The 20,134-nt window shown below is 44.9% G+C and overlaps 1 protein-coding gene across 8 annotated transcripts in view; it reads right to left on the bottom strand.

Annotated features, from left to right (window-relative positions):
• The window catches only part of PPFIBP2 (PPFIA binding protein 2), a 151,900-nt gene that overhangs the window by 52,897 nt on the left and 78,869 nt on the right, over positions 1-20,134 (bottom strand). For 4 of the 8 annotated variants that reach the window (XM_061201396.1, XM_061201398.1, XM_061201397.1 and 1 more), the window contains 2 exons: positions 11,111-11,203; positions 7,006-7,119 (listed from right to left, as the gene is read on the bottom strand). In XM_061201396.1, coding sequence (XP_061057379.1) covers positions 7,006-7,119; positions 11,111-11,203 — 207 coding nt within the window. Of the gene's footprint in view, positions 1-50; positions 155-7,005; positions 7,120-7,288; positions 7,342-11,110; positions 11,204-20,134 lie in introns of those variants that run through there. The other 4 variants (XM_061201399.1, XM_061201402.1, XM_061201403.1 and 1 more) reach the window with 3 other exon arrangements.

The raw sequence follows: 20,134 nt of genomic DNA, 5'->3' as shown, positions 1-20,134 counted from the left end.
AGGACACAAAGATTCCAGAGTTTGCTCCTGAATTGCCCCACCTGACCCACCTTCCTGTTGCTGACCAGTCCTCCATGCCATCCTCACGCAGCTTGAATGAAGATTCAGGTAACTCCCTGGTTAACCAGTAGCGTTTGGCTTTGTCCTCTGAGTCCTGGTCCTGTTTCTCCCTCTAGCCGGTAGTGCAGAATGACGCCTGCTCACAGGGACCTGGGCCCTCCCTCACCTCTGTACTGCCTTTGAGGAAGTTCTCACCAAGTCTACGCTACTCTAGGGTAGGCCCATTAATCATCCGCTCTGACAGGCATTTAATCTCTCCCTCACCATCAGCTTCCATCCCTCAGGCTATAAACATGATCAAATTTCTGACATTGGAAAGAACCTTCCCTCTTGACCTTCCTTCCCTGCAGGGACCACCATCGGCTCCCTAGCGCTCAGGCTAAGCAAACACACTGTGTGTGTGGTGTGAGTGTGAACGCCAGCTTTTTCTCTTCCCTCCCCTCTCCCCCTCACAGCCAAGCTCTGAAAAGAATAATCCACTCTTTGCTGCCTCTTCTTCCTCACCCTCCTGTCACTTCTCAGGAAAACGTCTGCATGCCTGCAACCCAGCTTCTGCCTTCAGCAGAACACAGAAACAGCCCTGGCTCTGGGACCAGCGTCCCAACTTTCCGAGGCAACTTTCACCTCTCAGCTCTCAACCCAATGACTCACCCTGCATCCCCTCATTACTGTGAGCCCACCCTCCCTTTCCATTTTCCTGACCTTTCTTTCTTTCTAATATTTATTTATTAATTTTGGCTGCACAGGGTCTTAGTTGCAGTGTGCGGGATCTTTAGTTGCAGCATGCGGGATCTAGCTCCCCGACCAGGGATCGAACCCGGCCCCACTGCATTGGGAGCACGGAGTCTTAACCGCTGGACCACCTGGGAAGTCCCATTTTCCTGACCTTTCTTTTTTCTCCTTTGTCTTCTCTGCTGGCATCTTTCATTCTGTCTACCCCTTAAGAGTAACATTCTTGGATCTTTAGCTCCCATCCCCAAGACTGCAGTTGATCTCTGATCCAGCCTGTTTGTCCAGAGCACGAAGGCAACGCTTGGCACCTACTGAGACCCGCAGGGTGGGATCCTGCTGGGATCTCTTGGAATCATAGAGCTACTGTGATGGGGTGGGGGGAATGGGGAGGCAGGGGGCTGGAGATAAGGGGCAGAGGTTCATAAGCAGCAGTAGTGTCTGCTCTCCTGATTGGTTCAAGGCTGCCTGTGTAAATGAGAGAGGGCAAGGGATGAGGAGGGGGTGGTATGGGAGGACGGTGGTTTGTGTTTCTTACTAGGCAGGACCATGAAACTGGGTAATGAAGAAAACCAATGAACAAAATTATCACTCACCCCCTCACTTCACCACTACCAGTAATCTCTTCCAGAAGGATAAATACATCTCCTTTCTGGGAGATGAAAAAAAGCCTCCATCTCAGAGCAAACCATCATTTCCTTTTCCCAAAGCTCAGTGTCTGACTGGAGCTGATAAAGAGAATTTGCCTTTCAACTTTGCTCTCCTTAAAGGGCCACATCTTGAAGCGATTACTTCCAACTTTAAGTGTGGAACCTGACCCAGGGAGTTTCTGACCAATGACGGAGGACTGGAGCCAGACTGGCAACCTGAAACCAGAATGAAAGAACGGGCCATGGAACGGCTTGAAAGGAAAAATGTGTCCCTCTGCCCTTTGAAGTAAGAGGCCTAGGCCTTGCCGGGAAGCCTCTTCCAGGGAGAGGGGCTCGCAGTCAACCTGGGTTTGAGTCCAGACTCAGTCACCACTAACTAAGTCATCTCTCTGAACCTCAGTCCCCTTATCTGTAAAAAGGGGTAAAGCACCTACCTCACACTGCGGTCTGGAGCTCCAACATCAAATGAGATAAACTTGAGGAAAGCAGTTATCTCTGCCTCAAAATCTCCCAGGGGGAGTTTTAGGGAAGAACTGGCAAATCCCCTTTTTCTTCACTCAAGTGTCCTGTCTCCTCAGACAGATTTGTGCTCCCACAGGGTCAGGTGCATAGCTCTGTTTAATATCCTTTCTGAGGTAGAAATACCTCCCCTAAAGGTGCTCTCCGGGAATTTATGAGCTGGGTGCCGATGACGCTTTGCTGAGTTCATACACCTGGGCACACTGTTCCCTCACTCGACTCAAGGGCAGGAACTGGGCCTGTGTCCTGGGTCCTGTAACCCCCTGGCCATTGTGTGATAGTCCAGTTTTAACAAAACTGGAACAACTGTACTACAGCTCGAGGAGGTGGGCAGTGCAGAGTCCACACTGTCATCTCCGTTCTCTATAAATAAGAACCCAGGTTCACTGACTTTCCCAGATCAACCACAAGTGGTGAATCTGCAGAAAGTCACGTCCATGGACTCCAAATCCCCTAAATTTGTCACTCTCCACACCTCACCTAAAAGGCAGCCAACACAATGAGGTTGCCTGACACCTGGGGCGCTGGGTCAGGTTGGAGGACTGAGATAGAGCCTGGTGTCCTTCCAGGTTTCCCAAAAGCTGTGCTGTGTCCTCACAAGGAGCTTTGCATCCTTTCTTCCTCCCCGCTTGGGTTCCCTATCCTGTCTTCTTTTTGGCACTAAACATGGCTGCTGCTCTTGGCGTTGATTACACCTGTCAATGGCCAGCCTCTGGAAAGTGTTCCATTTGGCTGCCAGCTCTGTGTAAGACCTCTTCTCCACTGAACAGCATCAGCTTCCTCCCTGAAATCATTACCCGCTGGAGAAGGGTCAGTGATCAGAGGCAGAGGAGCTTGTCGTGCAGGAATTGACAGGACCCCAGAGAACCCATGGAGGCCACTTTAGAAAAAGTCACCAGGGACTTCAAATACATCACAGAGCATAAGGAACTCTCTGTGAGAGATTTTGTTGCCAACATGGTCTAGGCCAATCACAATGGGGAGGGCGCTGGTCCACACCTGTATTCCTGGGGTGTTATTCTGGGCTCTGGGCTCGGATAGTTCAGTGTGCAGCCCTCAAAGATGCAGCTGGGCAACGCCTTGACCTGCTTAAAACGGAGGTGAAAATGGACTCAGGCTGTGGGCCTTTGAAGACCCACTTGTACATTTCCTGGGAGATGTCTCTTCCTAATGGGGAAGGTTCCCTGGGGAATCTAGACACACTCAGTGAGTCAGAGACCATATCAGAGTAGGTGTTTCCACAGGCAGCTCTAAGAGACGCTTGTAGCTGCCCCATTCCCACCCTGTGTCCTGCAACAGGCTGCAGACAAGAAATATTTTGCCCTCAAATGTGTCTATAATCTATGCGTGGCTCATGTGGCCCTGCCTCTGTGCCGATTCTGTTTGGTCCTGGTTTGCCTGTCTAACCCCATGGGTCTTCATGCTCTCCCTTTCTGGAGACCAGATGGGTTAACGTGTAGAAGAAAACAGATGAGAGCTAAGAGATCAGCACTTAGCAGGGGACCAGGCCAAGCCAGGCTGAGGGGTCCGTGGCTCGTGAGTTGGGTGGGGAACACTGGTCAGGAGAACAGCTGTAGGGAGAGACAGCGCAGTGGGGTTTGGAACCCATGGACGCACAGGGTTTGGACGATGCTGGTTGGGTCTGGGTTTCCTTAAGTCCCCCCAGAGGTCTTCTAGCCAGCCAAGGGGGCAAAGTCTGGAATAGAGGTTGCAGACTGGAGATCTGTGGGCCAGGCTTGGCCTAAAGGTACAATAAATATTGTGTGGTTCACACAATACTTCTTTTTCATTTAAATTAGTTGCCAATGTTTTTAAAATAGAAAGACTGATCTTTAAATTTTTACATCTGGATTTCCAGCTTCTTGTGAAAAGCAGTAATGGGCCTCCATGGGCGGTCAGCTAGAATTGAGTAGCGGCTGGCTCCTTTAGAAAGGATGTATTCAGTGTGTAAGGGCTAGCAGGAGCTGCCTCCCCAAGGGAAGCAGTGTCAATAGGCAGTCAGAAGGCCCCACGCTGTGACAGTGAAAGGGTCTCCTTCAGAGCTCCTCAGGCCTTTAACAGGAGGCCAGGCTTGGCTCAGGGCTGGCAGAAAGAGGTAATTGTGGACTTCCCCGGTGGCGCAGTGGTTGGGAGTCCTCCTGCCAGTGCAGGGGACACGGGTTCGAGCCCTGGTCCAGGAAGATCCCACATGCCCTGGAGCAGCTAAGCCCGTGTCCCACAACTACTGAGCCTGCGCTCTAGGGCCCGCGAGCCACAACTACTGAGCCCGCGAGCCACAACTACTGAAGGTCGTGTGCCCAGAGCCCGTGCTCTGCAACAAGAGAACCCTCCGTAATGAGAAGCCCGTGCACTGCAACAAAGAGTAGTCCCTGGCTTGCCGCAACTAGAGAAAGCCCGCGCACAGCAACGAAGACCCAACGGAGCCAAAATAAAATTAATTAATTAATTAAATAAAAATTAAAAAAAAAAAGAAAGAGGCAATTGTTTGCCTCCATTCTCTGCCTCAAGGATGTGAGTCATGCTTGCCCTACCATGAGCCCTGGGGCCCAGGATATCATAGTCAAACCAGGCAAGTCTCTGCCTATCCCCAGTTCAGAGGACACTTACGTATGTATTCCATGCTATAGATGGCATCACATCAGCATTGTGATGCAAGAATTAAGTGTCTTTTCAAACAGTATCAAGCAGATTTCAGGAAAGCATTAGCATGTGCAGAACATTCAATGTGTCATTTAGAGCTGGCAACCCAATGATCTCCAGTTCAGGCACCACCAAGCCCAGAGAACACATGAGTGGGAGCGGAGCCTCAAATGCCTATGACATGAACTCAGAATTCTCCAGGAAAGGAGTACTGCACACTCCTTTCATTTTACCCTTGAAAGGCTGAGAGAAGACGGTCAAAGACATGGGCATAAAAATAACTTGGTTAATTTCAGGAAAATCTTTCAACCCCAGAGGTAGCAAATAAGAGCTACTGCACTCCAAGATATACCAAGCCAAGACATCCACCTCTATGGTACATGCAAACCACATGACTGCTACCCCAGCCACAGCACACAAGAAAGAAGATTTAGAATAAACAGGATATAAGGGGCAGTTGAGCTTAAGACTTTTTTAAAAGTAAAAAATCCAGTCTATGGGATAATGCTTAGAAGGATAAGACAACCTCAGAGAGCTCAGGCACCACGATGGGCCATTTTCTGACCTCCGCTCATGTGGTTACTCACCAGGCACTGCCTTCCTGAAACATCAGCCTTCTGCCATTTTTCTGACATGTTCCCTTCCACATGCAAATTTTCTTGGTCTCTGTCTAGGTTTTTTTTTTTTTTTTTTTTTTTTTTTTTTTTAAACAGCCCCTCCCATCATCTTCCTCCCTGGTCCCCACCCCAGAACCGCATCTTTTGCTGTCTTGAAAATATAATCTAGTGGGTTGTCCCATGCACTCTTGTGAAAATGCTTTTCTGCCATTTGAGATTTTTCCACCAGGCTATTTTCTTTCCTGGGTCTTCAAAAGAAAGATTCAACTTTTAAGAGTAAATAAAAAGAAAGATTCACTCCCGTTGCTACTCGGATTTCCAGGGAATATGATAAGCAAGAGAAATGGCATACGATTTAAACAGAAAATCAAATGGAGCCAAGAATGTGGTAACTTATTAATCAGCAATGAAGGGATAAACTAATAACAGCTTCCAAGCTGTCGGAACTAGTTTCTACAAAGACGTTTGCATAAAAATATTGATTTTTAAAAAAGTTTTTCAAATGCACTCAAAGCTAAGAAACACCTAGAAACTAAGATATTTACCCTAAGACCAAAGGTCATATTCAAAGCCTCTGTTCATTACTATGCTGTGGAGAAACAATTTGAATTTTATGCTGACCAAAGCAATTAAAAAAAAAAAAAAAAAGGTTAGAGCTTGGGGGGTGGGGGAGGGAGATTATAAGCAGTCTTCTAACTAAACTCGCTCATCTTAAGAGATGGACTTTCATTCTTTAAATAATTAGTGAGCACCTTTTATGTGCCAAGTACTATACCAGGAGCTACAAAGCATACACACATAAACTTCAGTCATGGTTTATTTTTCAAAATAACTGAAATGCAAAAATGATGCAAGTTAAGGAAATTAATTAGATATATTACTAGAGTTCATAAAATAAAATTGCTGATTAGCATCTCAACAAATTGTGAAAAGACTTTTGATAAAAATTCAACATCTCTTCCTAAAAACTGCAGCTCATTATTTACAATGGGGTCAGACTGTTCAAGAAGAGTCAATTCAATTGTAATACTTTTACCAAAAAAAAAAGAAAAAAGGTGGAAAAAAACTCACTCTATGATGTGAAGCATAGAAAGGCTGAGGACTAAATCGTATCTCTGGTGCAAATAGTGTTTTGTACATTATATGTACATATAACACAAAAAGGCCCAAAGAGAAACAAGAAGACATTTAAGAGATGTTCCTGAATGGTAAAAGAGCAGCTAATTTTTTTCATTTTAATATGTATTAAATTATATTAAAATATTATTTATGGAATATGTGATCGGTTTTATCAAAGAAAGCCACACACAGTGAGAGGGGAAAGAGTGAGGGTAGGAAAGAGGCACAAAATAAGTTAATCGACTTTCGAAAACCCCAGATGCCACTTACAGGGCAAAGGCGACAACAGTGCCATGCCCGAACTGTGGGTTACTTGGTCATAAGGAGTTAGCCAGTTAAGCGTGTCCAGTGTGGTTGGTGTGATAAGATGAGGGGGACATGGCCAGCAGAGAGCTCTGCACTGAACCAGGCCAGGAGAAAGTGCCCTGGGAATCTGTCAAACCAGCCCAACAAGTTATTCCTCCAGGCCAGCCCTTCCCTGCCCTCCCCCTCCGGTTTCACCTGCTGTGTAAACACCACAGGCTAAGCAGCCAACCCTCCCTCCAGCAGCCAACCCTCCCTCCAGGCAGGACGGGAAAGGAAGCAGCGAGCTCTGTAACTTGGACCCAGAAAGGGGCTTGCCCACGTGAGCGGCTGCAGGACCCAAGGCCCTGGGCCCCACCCACCCTTACCTGTTGAAGCATCTCTTCAGCAGCATTGAGTTTCACCTGGTGCCCTTCCAGACACACTTCCAGGTCCCGAATCTTCTCTCCTTGGGCTTCCACTTGGTCTGTGAGGACACTCACCTGTCCCAGGAAATAAAGCAAGGGTGCAGGATTGGGACCGGCTCCCCGCCGGAGGGGAGCTGAGAAGCCACACCACTGATTCTTGATGTGAGAAGAATGGCTGTTATTTTTGATGGGTGGCAGGTGGGGGAAGTGTCCTGCATGAAGGGAACCCCGGTTGCTTTCTCACCTGGCCAGGAAGTCCCAGCCACCACCTGGACCAGGTTGGTCACATTTCCAGCTCTTGACAGACTCAGGAGAAAAACACCCAGCAGCCACGAGAGCGGCCTCTGGCCTGGACTCTGGCTCCTTATGCCTCTCACAGAGTTCCCTTGGGCAGCCCGACCTCAAGGAATACCTCAGCTGGCTCGCCAGGGCTTCTGCCACCTCACGTGGAAGCGCAATCCAAACTTCTATGCAGAGCAGCCAATGACCTTACCGCTCTCATCAGGGTGTGAGGACAGCTCACCTATCAGGCAAGGGCTCTGAAGCAATTAAGGAATGTGGGACGTAAAGGGCATGTATTAGCACCGACAAAACTTGGCTGCAGGAAGGTTTTTGTGCTTCACAGGCCAAAACATGACTTTAAGTCATAAATATACACAAGCCACACTGCATATACAGTGGCAGGAAAACAGTCGTCTTTCTGAAGAACATCGAGACTATCTATTGGAATTGTTAGTAAATAAAAATCCATTTACAATAAATCATTTAAATTACACCCTAAATACAGACTGAGAGGATTTTCAAAGCCTCCTCTATCAGCCAACAGCCCTTTTCCTTATTATTAATTTTCCTTATTTTTAAATCCTTTTCCTTATTATTATTAAATAATCCTTTTCCGTATTACTATTAAATAATTATTATTAAAAGGTGCCTCAGAGCAGGAAGAGGAAGAAAGCATATGAGTGACCTCTCCCAAAATAAAGAAATCAAGGACTGGTAAATTGAGATCCTTTATAGCCTTTTGGTTTTTAACCAATGGTTGACTCATCACCATTTACATATAGATGATCATAAATTATTTCTCAGTCTGTAAAGGAATGATAGCTGGAGCATGAGAGTTAATGTGAATTCACTCATGCATGCTTAAATAAAGTTATGAATTATAAAGCTCCCTTTTACAGAGGCACTGATCTTAATGAATATGGCTGCTTTAAGCTTTCCATTTTTATGTTCCTAAGTGATTAATGAATTATTGAAACATACTCCTGGAGCTGATGCATGGTGTGCTAACATTTCAATTATAATCCAAAAATGGGCGCCTTATCCTCGCTGCCTAACATGATCAGCCGTCCTGGTCTTTTCAACTACTAACTCTAATTTCAAAAGAGTAGGATGCCAGGGGTGGCCTTTGCTCCCTGGGTTCCAGAGTTTCTGTTGGGGATGTGTTATGGTTAATCTTATTGGGATAATTAACACTTAGAGAGTCTGCACCACACCTGGGGGCCATGCGCTGGCATCACCCAGCGGAATAGGTACCCAGATGAATAACGTGTGGTCTCAGGTACCAAGAGGAATAACATGTGGTCTCTGGCATTCTATAGCTTATAGCCCAGCTGCTCATAAGACTCGAGATACACCGGGTTGTGGGGGCCTTATGAACATGAATACTCAGTCTAGGTTATGAATGTAGAGGTGTAGAAAATTAGGAGAAAATGTATAAAGGTTCTAAATGTGACCTTTATTCAAGAAAAACAAATATTTTCTGAGCCCCTACCACATGCTAGGCATAATTTTAGAAACCGAAGGGATACAGAAGTGGGGGAAAGAGAAAAAGATGAAAATCCTTGCATTAAGAAGTCACATTCTAATGAAGAAATACAAGATTTTGGTTTTATTTGTTGTTTAATCCTGAAAACAAAGTATTTTGCCCTGTGTGATTTCCCTTGTTCTTCCACAAGTAAACCCAGGAGAACATTCCGGGCCAAGGGCGCCAATGAATTTGGTCTGGCTGAGCTGCCTTGTGAACTAATCAAGCAAGCGGTGCTCCCATGCTGAGGATCTGTCTAACCTGCTCCATGGAGCCTCTAGAGACAGCAGTGAGCACGTAAGAGCAACTCCGAGAGTCTGTCCACAAGCTCCTGGAGGGATAGAAACCACTAGGACCCAACTTCTGACTTTTCTGATGAGCAGCTCCCCAATTGTGCTAGAATTATTTCATTAAGGATTATTCAAGAATTCGGAATTTTTAAAATATCAGAGAGATTATCACACAGGAATTCTTTATTAAATTGTAACCCTCTAAATAGAAATGTCTCATTTCAGCCATGAAGGTTCCGGGTTCATTAGTTTGTAGCTTGATACTATTTGTGGCAAAATTCTAAACTGGACGCTCTTCCATCAGTTGTGTCATTGGGATGGAGGTTCAAATTACACATCCCTCAAAACGTCTGCACTCTAACGTGCTATATAATCTGGCCCCTGCTACCTCTCAGGAGGCAGTTCCCAGGCTTCTCAGGGTCACCAGCTCCAACCACACGGCCCCTTCCTGTTCTTCCCACACACCAAGCACACGCCTACCTCAGGGTGCTCGCTGGACCAACCACCTCCTCTGCCTGGCACGTGCTTCTCCCAGCCTCTGTGGGGCTCCCTCCCCAGCTCCTTAAGTCTCCTCCTATCGGGGAGGTCTTCCCTGACCACACAGTCCTATCCTGCTTTATTTTTTTCCATAGCATTTATCATCACTGGAAACATTTTGTGAATTGGTTTATCATACATGTACGCACACGCGCGCACACACACACACACACACACACACACACACACACACACACACACGAATGGAAGCTTGAGAACAGGGACTTTGTCTATTTTATTCACTGCTATAACCCCAGCACCTAAAACCAGTATCCACTGAGTTGTGGGCATGCAAATAGTTTTTAATGAACAAATCAATGAAGTGAAGAAAAAAAAAAAAAAACCTAGGATGCAAAATTGTGTAATTGTATATTTGGTCTGAGCTTAATTTTTTAAAATAGGGGCAGGACAGGAAAAAAAAAAAAGACTGGAAGAAAGGGCCAACATGTTAAATTCTTTTTGACTTTCCAAAGTTTCTAAAATAATCAGATATTATACCTACATTCATAAAATGAAGTGAAATGAATAAAAGAAATAAGGTAAAACGGAAGGAAAAAAGCCAAACATACTGCAGCCTCTTAACTCTAGTGCTAACTCTAATGCTCTAAGCTAAGGCCCATAGTCTAGGGAGGGTCCCAGAACCCTACCTGCCCCCCTCGCTTCCGTCACACTTACCAGTCTTAATCACCACCTTTCAAGCTTTTTAAGGAGCTGGGATTAGGATATTAGTCTTATTTATTCTCTAAATTGTCAATCACAGTGTCTGAGGCATACCAGACCTTGAGGCTTGATTCGTGCGTTTGAGAACTGACACAGCAAAGAGCTCCTACCTCAGCAAAAAGCATCCCATGAGAAAGATCAACTTTTCAGAATGCAATGCAAGTTTTCAGACCTGAAACAACGTCTTTGACTCTTTGTCCCTGAAAAGTTTTGGAGTTCCTTTCTTCAAAGTAAGAGAGTCATCAAAGGCTTATTAACCCATGTTAACAGCTTCAGGGGGTTTGGCCTCAAAGTGATCAGTCTAGATCCAACTCCAGATGGATTGGGCCTGATCCTGTTAGCATCCACCCTGGGGCTTTTTAAGAGGCTTTGCTTTATTAGTGACATGAGGACACATCTCCTTTGCAAGACTCCTGGAAGACAGGGCCCCATTAATCAGCCTGGCCACAGAGCTTCCAGTGTATAGATGCAGGTACTCTTGTAGTCCATGATAAATAAATGAATCCGTTCACAGCCCCCAAAAGCCAAGGCCAGAGTTAAATTGTGCCCCCAGTTACTTTCTCCTTTGTTTCAGGAAAAGTCTTTTGAAAAACTTACACTTTGGGAGCAGGAGACATCCAACAGAGAAAACCCTTTGGACTTCCCTCCTACTTAAGCCAGTTACAGAGTTGGAGGTAACAGAATAAGCTGGTTCCCACCAAAAAGGACCCACCTGTAATATGAGGGACTCCTTATCTCCTTCTAGACGTGCTAAGCGTTCCTGGTACGTTTCATTACTAGCAGCACTGTGGTGATTTACCTGGGACTAAAGGGAAGAGGAAAAAAACACACACTTAAAAGGCTGGAAAAACATCTTACCAACTTCCAAATGAAGTATGCAATTGGTGAGGACAGTTTCGCTCATTATCTATGCAAAACCACCCACCTAAACAGGAAACCACAGGATTTCAAAACTACTACAAGGAGGACCAGATCAGATGCCACTGATAGGCGTGCCCCGAAAGTTGGCAAAAACCACCCCCTGGATGACCTCACCTTTGGCTAGAAAGGCCTCGGTGGAACTCCAGACCCGGCGGCGCTTGACGTGACTGGGCGTGTTGGGTCTGGTTTAGCTGGAGGCACAGCTGGCCAGCAGCACCAATAGCAATAAGGGTCTCCTCTTTGAGACCAGGGAGCTGGTACCATTCACCGAGGAACTATATGGGAACAACTCCTGCACAGATCTTGTCTCCTGACTCTCACGTCAGAGTTCTCCAGAGCCGAGGCACACCTCACGGTGTGGAGGCCCATCCTGAACATCGCCGAGAGCCTGGAGGATGAGGGATGCCAAACGGAAGGCCCTTCATCTACTCACACATCCCTTTCAGAAGTGGCCAATCCCACCCCTCAATAAGGGCTCTGGCAACCAGGGTGGCACGTGGAGTTGCCGCAGTGTTAGAGCTGAGAGGAATAAGCTAAGACGAAACGTCTCGAGAAGAACCCAAATGACAGCCAGAGGGATCTCAAGGGCCAAGCAGAGGGAAAACACAGGAAATACCAAGTAGCCAGAAACCATGGAAAACAGAGGAAAGGGAGATTTGAGATGTCAGTTGAGAGGCAAAGCTTGTAAGATGCCCTGAGCTAGAGACAGGAGCTGCAGTCACTTCCTGGGTGTGTCTGCCCTGGTTGTAGGCAGGGAGGAGGGAGGTAGCTGCTAATGGAACTGAACTGGCCCAGTGCTACGACTACGCCCTTCTTCCAAGAGGAATTTAAGGGCCCAAACCAGAAGCGCACAGTAGGCCATCCAGGGGCTCAGCAGTCTGAAAATCCAGATCTTATTGCTAAACGGGAAATGACACTCATTGACACCTGGGCTGGTCCAGAGGAATCAATGCTCCAATGTTCGTAAGGCGGGTAATCCTATATCCCAAAGGAAAGTCACGATTGTACAAAGGAGAATGTCAGAGAGGAGACCAGGCACAGGGGCCCAGAGGTGGTCCCCTTCTCCTGAGCCCATTTCGCCACATTCCAACCTTCAGAATGGGCTTTCCAACCACACCCCATCCCACCCGCCCCATTAAGAAAACATACCTCCTGCCTTCCCTTGTCCCATCCCTTCCCCAGTGCACTGCCTAGGTGAGGGCAGGTGGCAGAGCCAGGCCTGGTTCTAAAAAGAAACAGGGACCAAGAAATCTGCATTCAAGCCCTGGAGTGTCACTTGTGAGAGAAGCACTGGCTGTTTGTCGAAGGTGCAGCGGGAGGGTGAGCCCAGGGTCCATTTCCCAGGGCAGCTGTGCCAGGCACAGGCCAGACGGACAGGGCACCCCTGCCATTCCACTGCCTTTTCCTCTAGCCCCTCTCCAGTCTGCATCTTGTTCAGTGTTATGGAAGCTCTTTCATACCATAAACAAAGGGCCTTAGCAATCACTAACGGCTTCTTTGTGCTGATGGCAGTTTATTATTGTTCCATTAATTAATATTCCCGTCATCACATGGTCAAACACTGACTAGTATCCAAAGATATAATTATAACCTACATTTCTCAGAACCTAACAAGAAAAGAAAGGAAAATAGTTCTTAAGCAGCAGGTCAATTGCTTCTCTGTCCAAGAACTCACATGATGGTGACTTTCAGAGGAGAGAGACTGAGAACAGAAAGGACCCAGGCACCCAAGTGAAGCTGTGTATATCCAGCACCAGTGCCAAAGTCAGCACATGCACAGGGCCACCCACCACTGGCAGCTGGCACTTCTCCAGCAGGAGATGAAGGGAAGGCTCCTTCCACAAGACTCCAGCCAGCTACCACGCCACCTGGGCTTCAGTCAAATGGAGTGCAGTGTGTTCGTACGATAAAAGACCTACCCACACAATCACCCAGAGAGGCAGCTAGTTGACAAAAAAAAAAAAGAAGAGGAAGGAAGGAAGTTGATATCGTACGTTCAGTTAATACACAAAATGCGTGCCATAGAGTCTATAACACATGCTAGAAGTAGATTAAAAAAAAACAAAACTGAATCTACTCTAGCAGCCAGTGGAAAAAGGGAAGCACAACTGAGTTAAAAGATGCACAGATCAGTATGTTCAAGTCAAGTTGATCTGCCTAGGAGAAGCACAGCTCTTCCTAAGGAAGGGAGAACCATCCCTTGTTTCCACAGAGAGACTTTGTATAGTGGGATAAACAACATTCATGATAATATCCTCACAGTAAATAGAGCCCAGCAGAACTCACTGCTTTCCTGTGATGTTCTCAAAATAGGTCAAAGGTTAGTGGATAACGTGGGCCAAAAACCAAAGCAATTCTATGGAGACCAATACAATGTGGTCCAAGTACCGTGCTCTAGACACATAGCGGGCACTTAGGCAGCGCTCACCGTGTGTCAAGCGCTGTTGAGAGCACTTTACGTATATTAATTCATTTAATCCTTCCCACAACTCTGCTAGATGGGTACTATTTTTATTCTAATTTTACATTTAAAGGAACTGAGACACAAAGTATATGAACAAGGCACAAATGGATGATTTGCCCAAGTTCCCATGTACGAAACCGGTAAGCACTCTGTTATAGCTTAATTGAGGAACAGATCAGTATAAATTTTGTTTTATACATTGAGATTGTATGAAAGTTCACTTAAAATAAGGTGTAAAAATGCTGTCTGAACCTAAATATCCATTAATAGAGGAGTGGATAAATAAACTATGGTTCACCCATATTATGGACAACTTGTAGCATTTTAACACGAGGCAGATTTTTATGAGCCATCATAGAAATACAAGACATATTGGATAGTGAAAGCAGCAAGATCCAAAGAATCATGTGGTGCGATACTAGAAAACAATACTATCCAGCTCCGCAAGTATTGATATATGTATGAAAGTAAATAGATCCAGTGTCTGGAAGGTTACAGAACAACCCTTAACAGTGCTCTCTTTTGGTGAAGTTTCTGGGCTTTGAAAAGTTGGGAGTGGGAGGTTTGGTCAAGAGGGGCTTTAACTATGATATTTGAGCTTCTTATAAAAATATGTATATTTACTTGAGTAATTAAAATATATTTTAAAATCTAGAAGCACTGTTTGAGTAGCTAGAACAGTTCTTGGTGCTTTTTTCCTCCCCTAACAGACTTGAGGGGCACATCCTTTCCCAGCAATCACATTGGCCCACGTAGCAGTGCTGCTTGTGGCGAAAAAGTCCCTCCCTCGACCCAAATCACCATCCTAGAAGGGCAGGGCATCTTCCTCTCATACAGTTGACCAAAATCACTGCTGTTCTCTAGCAAGCTTTTGAATGGTATTAAACAACAGTGAGATGGAGACAATGTCCCAGACAGAAGTCTGCCACATCATTATCCCTTGCTTTTGGTGAAGTTCAGAGTCCTGTGTTTTCACATTCTACAGAAGATGGACAGCTCTCAAGAAAACTGCACTCAAGCCTTAGCTGGGCACAGACCAGGATAAAACACCACCTCTGCCTGAAGAACCTGGAAAGCAACTGAGAACAGGGCCAAGAAGATTACTTTAAAATCATCTTGTTGAATGTCAACATTTATCAGCCAAAGGTGAGGATTTGAGTTTTGAGTGAATAAATGCATACTCCTTATTCCAGTAATTGGGCAACAGGTTCAGTCACTTTTTGGCATCATTCTTGGATTATAAAATGGCTGTATCATCAGGGTATAAAAGGCCAGATGATTATGAAAATTATTGAGAAACATGTTTAAAAAGACAGAGTCGGGACACAGCTCTGTTTTGCCTGACTTTCAGAAGAGCTTGCTTTCTCAGAGGGTACACCTGCTTCCTTAATTCTAACAGTGGAATTGTAGTAGAAGGCTTGGATCAATACTGAGATCATCAACTGGGTCCCTGAGTGATTCCAGGTTTGGGAGTCTCTGAAAAGTCTTGTTCGTATTCTCTATTCGGTAACTTGGTGATAGAGCAGTTGCCCAGCTCTCCATGCATAAAGTCAGATGGAGAGAACCATGCCAGCATTCCACCGAGGAGGAGAAAGTCATAACGAATTCCGAAGGATGCTACATGCTAAGTTTCTATTCCTCCCCACTCTGGGATGGCAAGTGATCTAAAGGAGAGTTCTATACTGTTCTACCCTGTTAAGGATGCTCATCCCATTGATAAATATAAATTAAAAAGAGGTCATTTTTACTCAACTAATGATGTTAGCCCCTAGGCTAGACCTGTACAATGGACTTCTGATGTACTAAGGTGTGATATACATATATTTGATCAAATTTTTCTCTTCTGTCTTGATGGTTATTTTCTACAAATGTGACAGAGGGAAAAATGAATCTTCTTATCCAAACTTTCCATCGTCAAAGCTATTCCTGAAACTATAATTCATGTTAGTTACTTGATATAATATTGCATGGGACCAAGAGATATTGTGAAGGCCAGGGATCTGCGTACGCTATGGAGGTGAAATGCAACTACAGAGTGACATTTCCATGTCCTCTTGCGTCACTTATTGAAGAACGCCACAGTGAAACGTACTCCCTCTCTCTTATATCACAGAACTGAATCAGCACCGGGAGTTCTTTTTGTGTGTATATTGTCAATAACTCAGAAACTTTAGCCAAGACTATTGAAGTTAAACCACCCTTGCTTCTATCAAAATTTTACCCTCAAGAGGCTGGGCAAAGTCTTGAATAAAGGAATTCATCCTCTAAAACCCAGATCTCTTGGAGGCAAATATAAATTTGCACAGCTCAGAAATGTCACATCAAGGTCTTCCCCAGATGCTCAACATAACTAACTATTAGAGAAATGCAAATCAAAACTACAATGAGGTACCACCTCACACTGGTCAGAATGACCATCTCCAAAAAGTCCACAAATAATAAATGCTGGAGAGGCTGTGGAGAAAAAGGAACCCACCTACACTGTTGTTGGGAATATAAATTGCTGCAGCCACTACGGAAAACAGTATGGAGGTTCCTTAAAAAACTAAAAATAGAGTTACCACATGATCCAGCAATCCCACTCCTGGGCATATATCCAGAGAAAACTCTGATTTGAAAATATACATACACACCAATGTTCATAGAAGCACTATTTACAATAGCCAAGACATGGAAACAACCTAAATGTCCATGGATAAAGAAGATGTGGTATATATATACAATGGTATATTACTCGGCCATTAAAAAAAAAGAATGAAATAATGCCATTTGCAGCAACATGGATGGACCTAGAGATTATCATACTAAGTGAAGTCAGACAGAGAAAGACAAATATCATATGATGTCACTTACATGTATATGTAAAATATGATACAAATGAACTTATTTACAAAACAGAAACAGACTCACAGACATAGAAAACAAACTTATGGTTACCGAAGGGGAAAGGAGGTGTGGGGGAGGGATAAATTAGAAGTTGGGGGACTTCCTTGGTGGTGCAGTGGTTAAGAATCCACCTGCCAATGCAGGGGACATGGGTTCGAGCCCTGGTTCGGGAAGATCCCACATGCTGTGGAGCAACTAAGCCCATGCGCCACAACTACTGAGCCTGTGCTCTAGAGCCTGTGAGCCACAACTACTGAGCCCACGTGCCACAACTAACGAAGCCCGCGCACCTAGAGCCTGTGCTCCGCAACAAGAGAAGCCACCGCAATGAGAAGCCCGCGCACCGCGACAAAGAGTAGCCCCTGCTTGCTGCAACTAGAGAAAGCCGGCATGCAGCAACGAAGACCCAACGCAGCGAAAAATAATAAATTAAAAAAAAAAAAGTTGGGTATTAACATATACACAGTACTGTATATAAAATAGATAAACAAGGTCCTACTGTATAGCACAGGAAACTATGTTCAACATCTTGTAATAACCTATAATGGAAAAGAATCTGAAAAAGAATATCTGTGTCTATATCTATATAACCGAATCACTTTGCTGTACAGCAGAAACTAACACAACATTATAAATCAACTATACTTCAATTAAAAAAAAAAAAAAAAAAAAAAAGTTCTTCCCCAGGCCTTGACAGTGATGTTGCTGAGAGTCCTCTGGAACAGAGACAACACAGCACCTTGACTCTTACAGACTGTGGCCCTCTTTCTAGAAGACCCAAAATACTATTGATGCTGGGACTGGGCAGGCCTAATATACAGCTCCAGCAATCAACAGCCTACAGTGGGGCTATCTTCTAAGCCATCTCTAAATGGAAGAGAGAGGCTTCAGGATGATGTAGCAGCCGTGCAGGCTGATCTATGGTTGGGGGTCATGGAGTTGACCATGATAGTTAATCAGACTCAGTGATTAGGAGAGAAGTGGGAGGATGGAGAGAGGGCTGTGTGGGTCCAGGAAGCACAGGACTGACCACCAAGATTCCAGTATGGACAGAGTCTCTATATAAAGGGTACTTGGGGCTACACAAAGACACTAGACTAATCTGAGTCCTGCCTCCACCTCTTCCACGGGTCAGTGAATAAGGAGTTTACTCTTGGTTAAGTTCCTCATGCACCAAGAGCTGAATGCTAGCAGACTCAAGAAATAAAGTAGGTTTTCCATATCTTGGGGGACATTGCATTTTTATCAGGGATGTGATTATCAGAGGATATTTAAGGTCCCCCTCCCCCCCAAAACCCTTATCATTAGTTGCAAAAAAAAAAAAAAAAACACAACAGACTAGTCAATTTCCCTCTTGCTCTCTTGCTAAGAGAAAGGAACAGGCTGGGGTCATTACCTTTGCTGTAACTATGTGGCACAAGTGAGGGCTGCCATCTTCTTAGAGATATTCTCACCCCTCCCAACCTCCTGATGCAAAGCTTAGATGGTTGGAATCTTTCCTCTGCATTTTTAAACTTGGGAACAGAAAATGGTAGTAGTTGTGCTACAAGGTTCAAAGGTTGTCAGTGGACGTGTCTTCTTCCAGGTGGAGGAAGTTGGTTTGCAGCAGGAGTAAGCTATGAAGCCAACACACATGGAAACACAAATGAAAGCCAAGAAAGAGAGACTGGTGGCATTCTCACCCCTGGTTCATGCTATCCAAAGGCAATGATACATCCCTGCCCTTCCTATTGGTCCCCTCTTGGCCTACACTGGTTCAAACCAAGTTTCTGTTACTTGCAACCAAAAGTCCTGGCTAATGCATTTGTCTCAAATGGTGATCAGTCAATTGACTGAAATTTACTCCTCTGGAAACAGACTTACAAGAAAGCATTCCTGCTATTTGGATATAGTACTGAATTACAAAGGGATTCTACCTACCATTGCTTGATTTGCTTGAACTGGTAAATTTTAAGACAGAATTGTCAGTTCTGAGCCAACTATAGTTAAAACCAAGATTATCATCAAGGGCTAATAGGGATCTACTTTGTGGCACAGGGTGTGTCTGTGTGGGATGCATGCGGATAAAAAAGGAACCCATTCTCCTTTGTGTGTGAAATGGATGACTTTCTATCCACCACCTGTTGGCCTCCATTCTTATTTCCCAAGCAGAACAAGAAGGTTAATTCAGGGAATGATACAAGATGCAACAGGCCCATGGCATCAACTGGGTGTGTGTGTGGGGGAAGAGATGAAATAAACAAAAATAGGTTAAAACACAACAAGAAATAAACAGGAAGCTAAAGTAGGGCTAAAAGATATAAGGGTGGATGGGAAATGAATAAATGAAAGGCAATAAGAACATAAAAACACCTAACAACTGTTTAAGAAGTTATGTTGAAAGAATTAACATGTCCTGGATAGCTGTACAAATGCCAGGTCTGAGAGGGGCAGCTTCCCTGTTCCCACCCTTTGCTCAGCTGGATTTCAAGGCAGGGGATCCCTGGGGACTTTGCTGGGGGCTTCCATATTCATGTACAGAATTCCTACAGCCTCCTCCTCTACAAGGCAGGACCTTCTGTGCAGAATGACAGCCGGGAACGATTAGGAGGTGAGGCTGCACTAACCATGCACAAGCTCAAGTAGGTCACCTCATCTCAAGCTTCCCATCCTTTAAATAGAGGAGATCATACCTCACAGAGTGACACAGAGGATCAGTTAGGTCATTAAAAACAAAGACGTGTGGGAATAAAAGTGCAGAAAGCTCTTTAGAGCAGGATGCTCTAATATTTCCTCTGTATAATATAAACAGTTTTTGAATGATCGTGGAAACACGGAACTCATTTAAATGGCTTTGTTTAAACTAAAAGACCAAAATGCAGTTAAGACACAGCTCTTCCCTTGCACTGACAGCTTTAATGAACTCATTCTTTTTGTGCAAGAGAACAAAAAAAGGCAACATTTCTGATTAGGACACTTATGATGTATCTAAAGATCTGAACAAACAACCTAAGGGAACAATAACCAAAATACTTTCGGGCTGGAAAGAAAAAAAGTGCCTAAGGGACAACACAGGACCCATTGTTAGCTAAGAGCCCTGGAATCATGCCTGCGGTGCAGACAGCTTCGAACCTGTTCACTTTCCATCGTCTCTGAAAAGATGCCCACGTTTGGAGTTGTATCTACATGACCACAGTTTTTTCCTTCTTATGAGCATTCTACTACCATACTGTAAGTACTCCGTGCTACATACACGTTTATAATGAGCACAGTGAAAATTTCAATAGCTAATAATGACTAATCATAAACACTTGAATTTTTATTTCTCTTCCAATCTGAAAGTCGGGTCAAATTTAGGTTAAACATGAGCTTTCCAGCTGAGCTGTACCCCCCACGAACCACCCCCCGCCCCTGGCAGCCTCCTCAGAGCCATCACCCTCTGACTCTAGTGGCTGGTCAGATTCCACGATGCTTGCTCACTCTTGG

This window comes from Eubalaena glacialis, chromosome 10, assembly GCF_028564815.1.
Source record: "Eubalaena glacialis isolate mEubGla1 chromosome 10, mEubGla1.1.hap2.+ XY, whole genome shotgun sequence".
NCBI classification, from domain to species: Eukaryota; Metazoa; Chordata; class Mammalia; order Artiodactyla; family Balaenidae; genus Eubalaena; species Eubalaena glacialis.
Note: the sequence above shows the minus strand (reverse complement) of the source record. Positions and strands in the feature narration are given on the sequence as shown.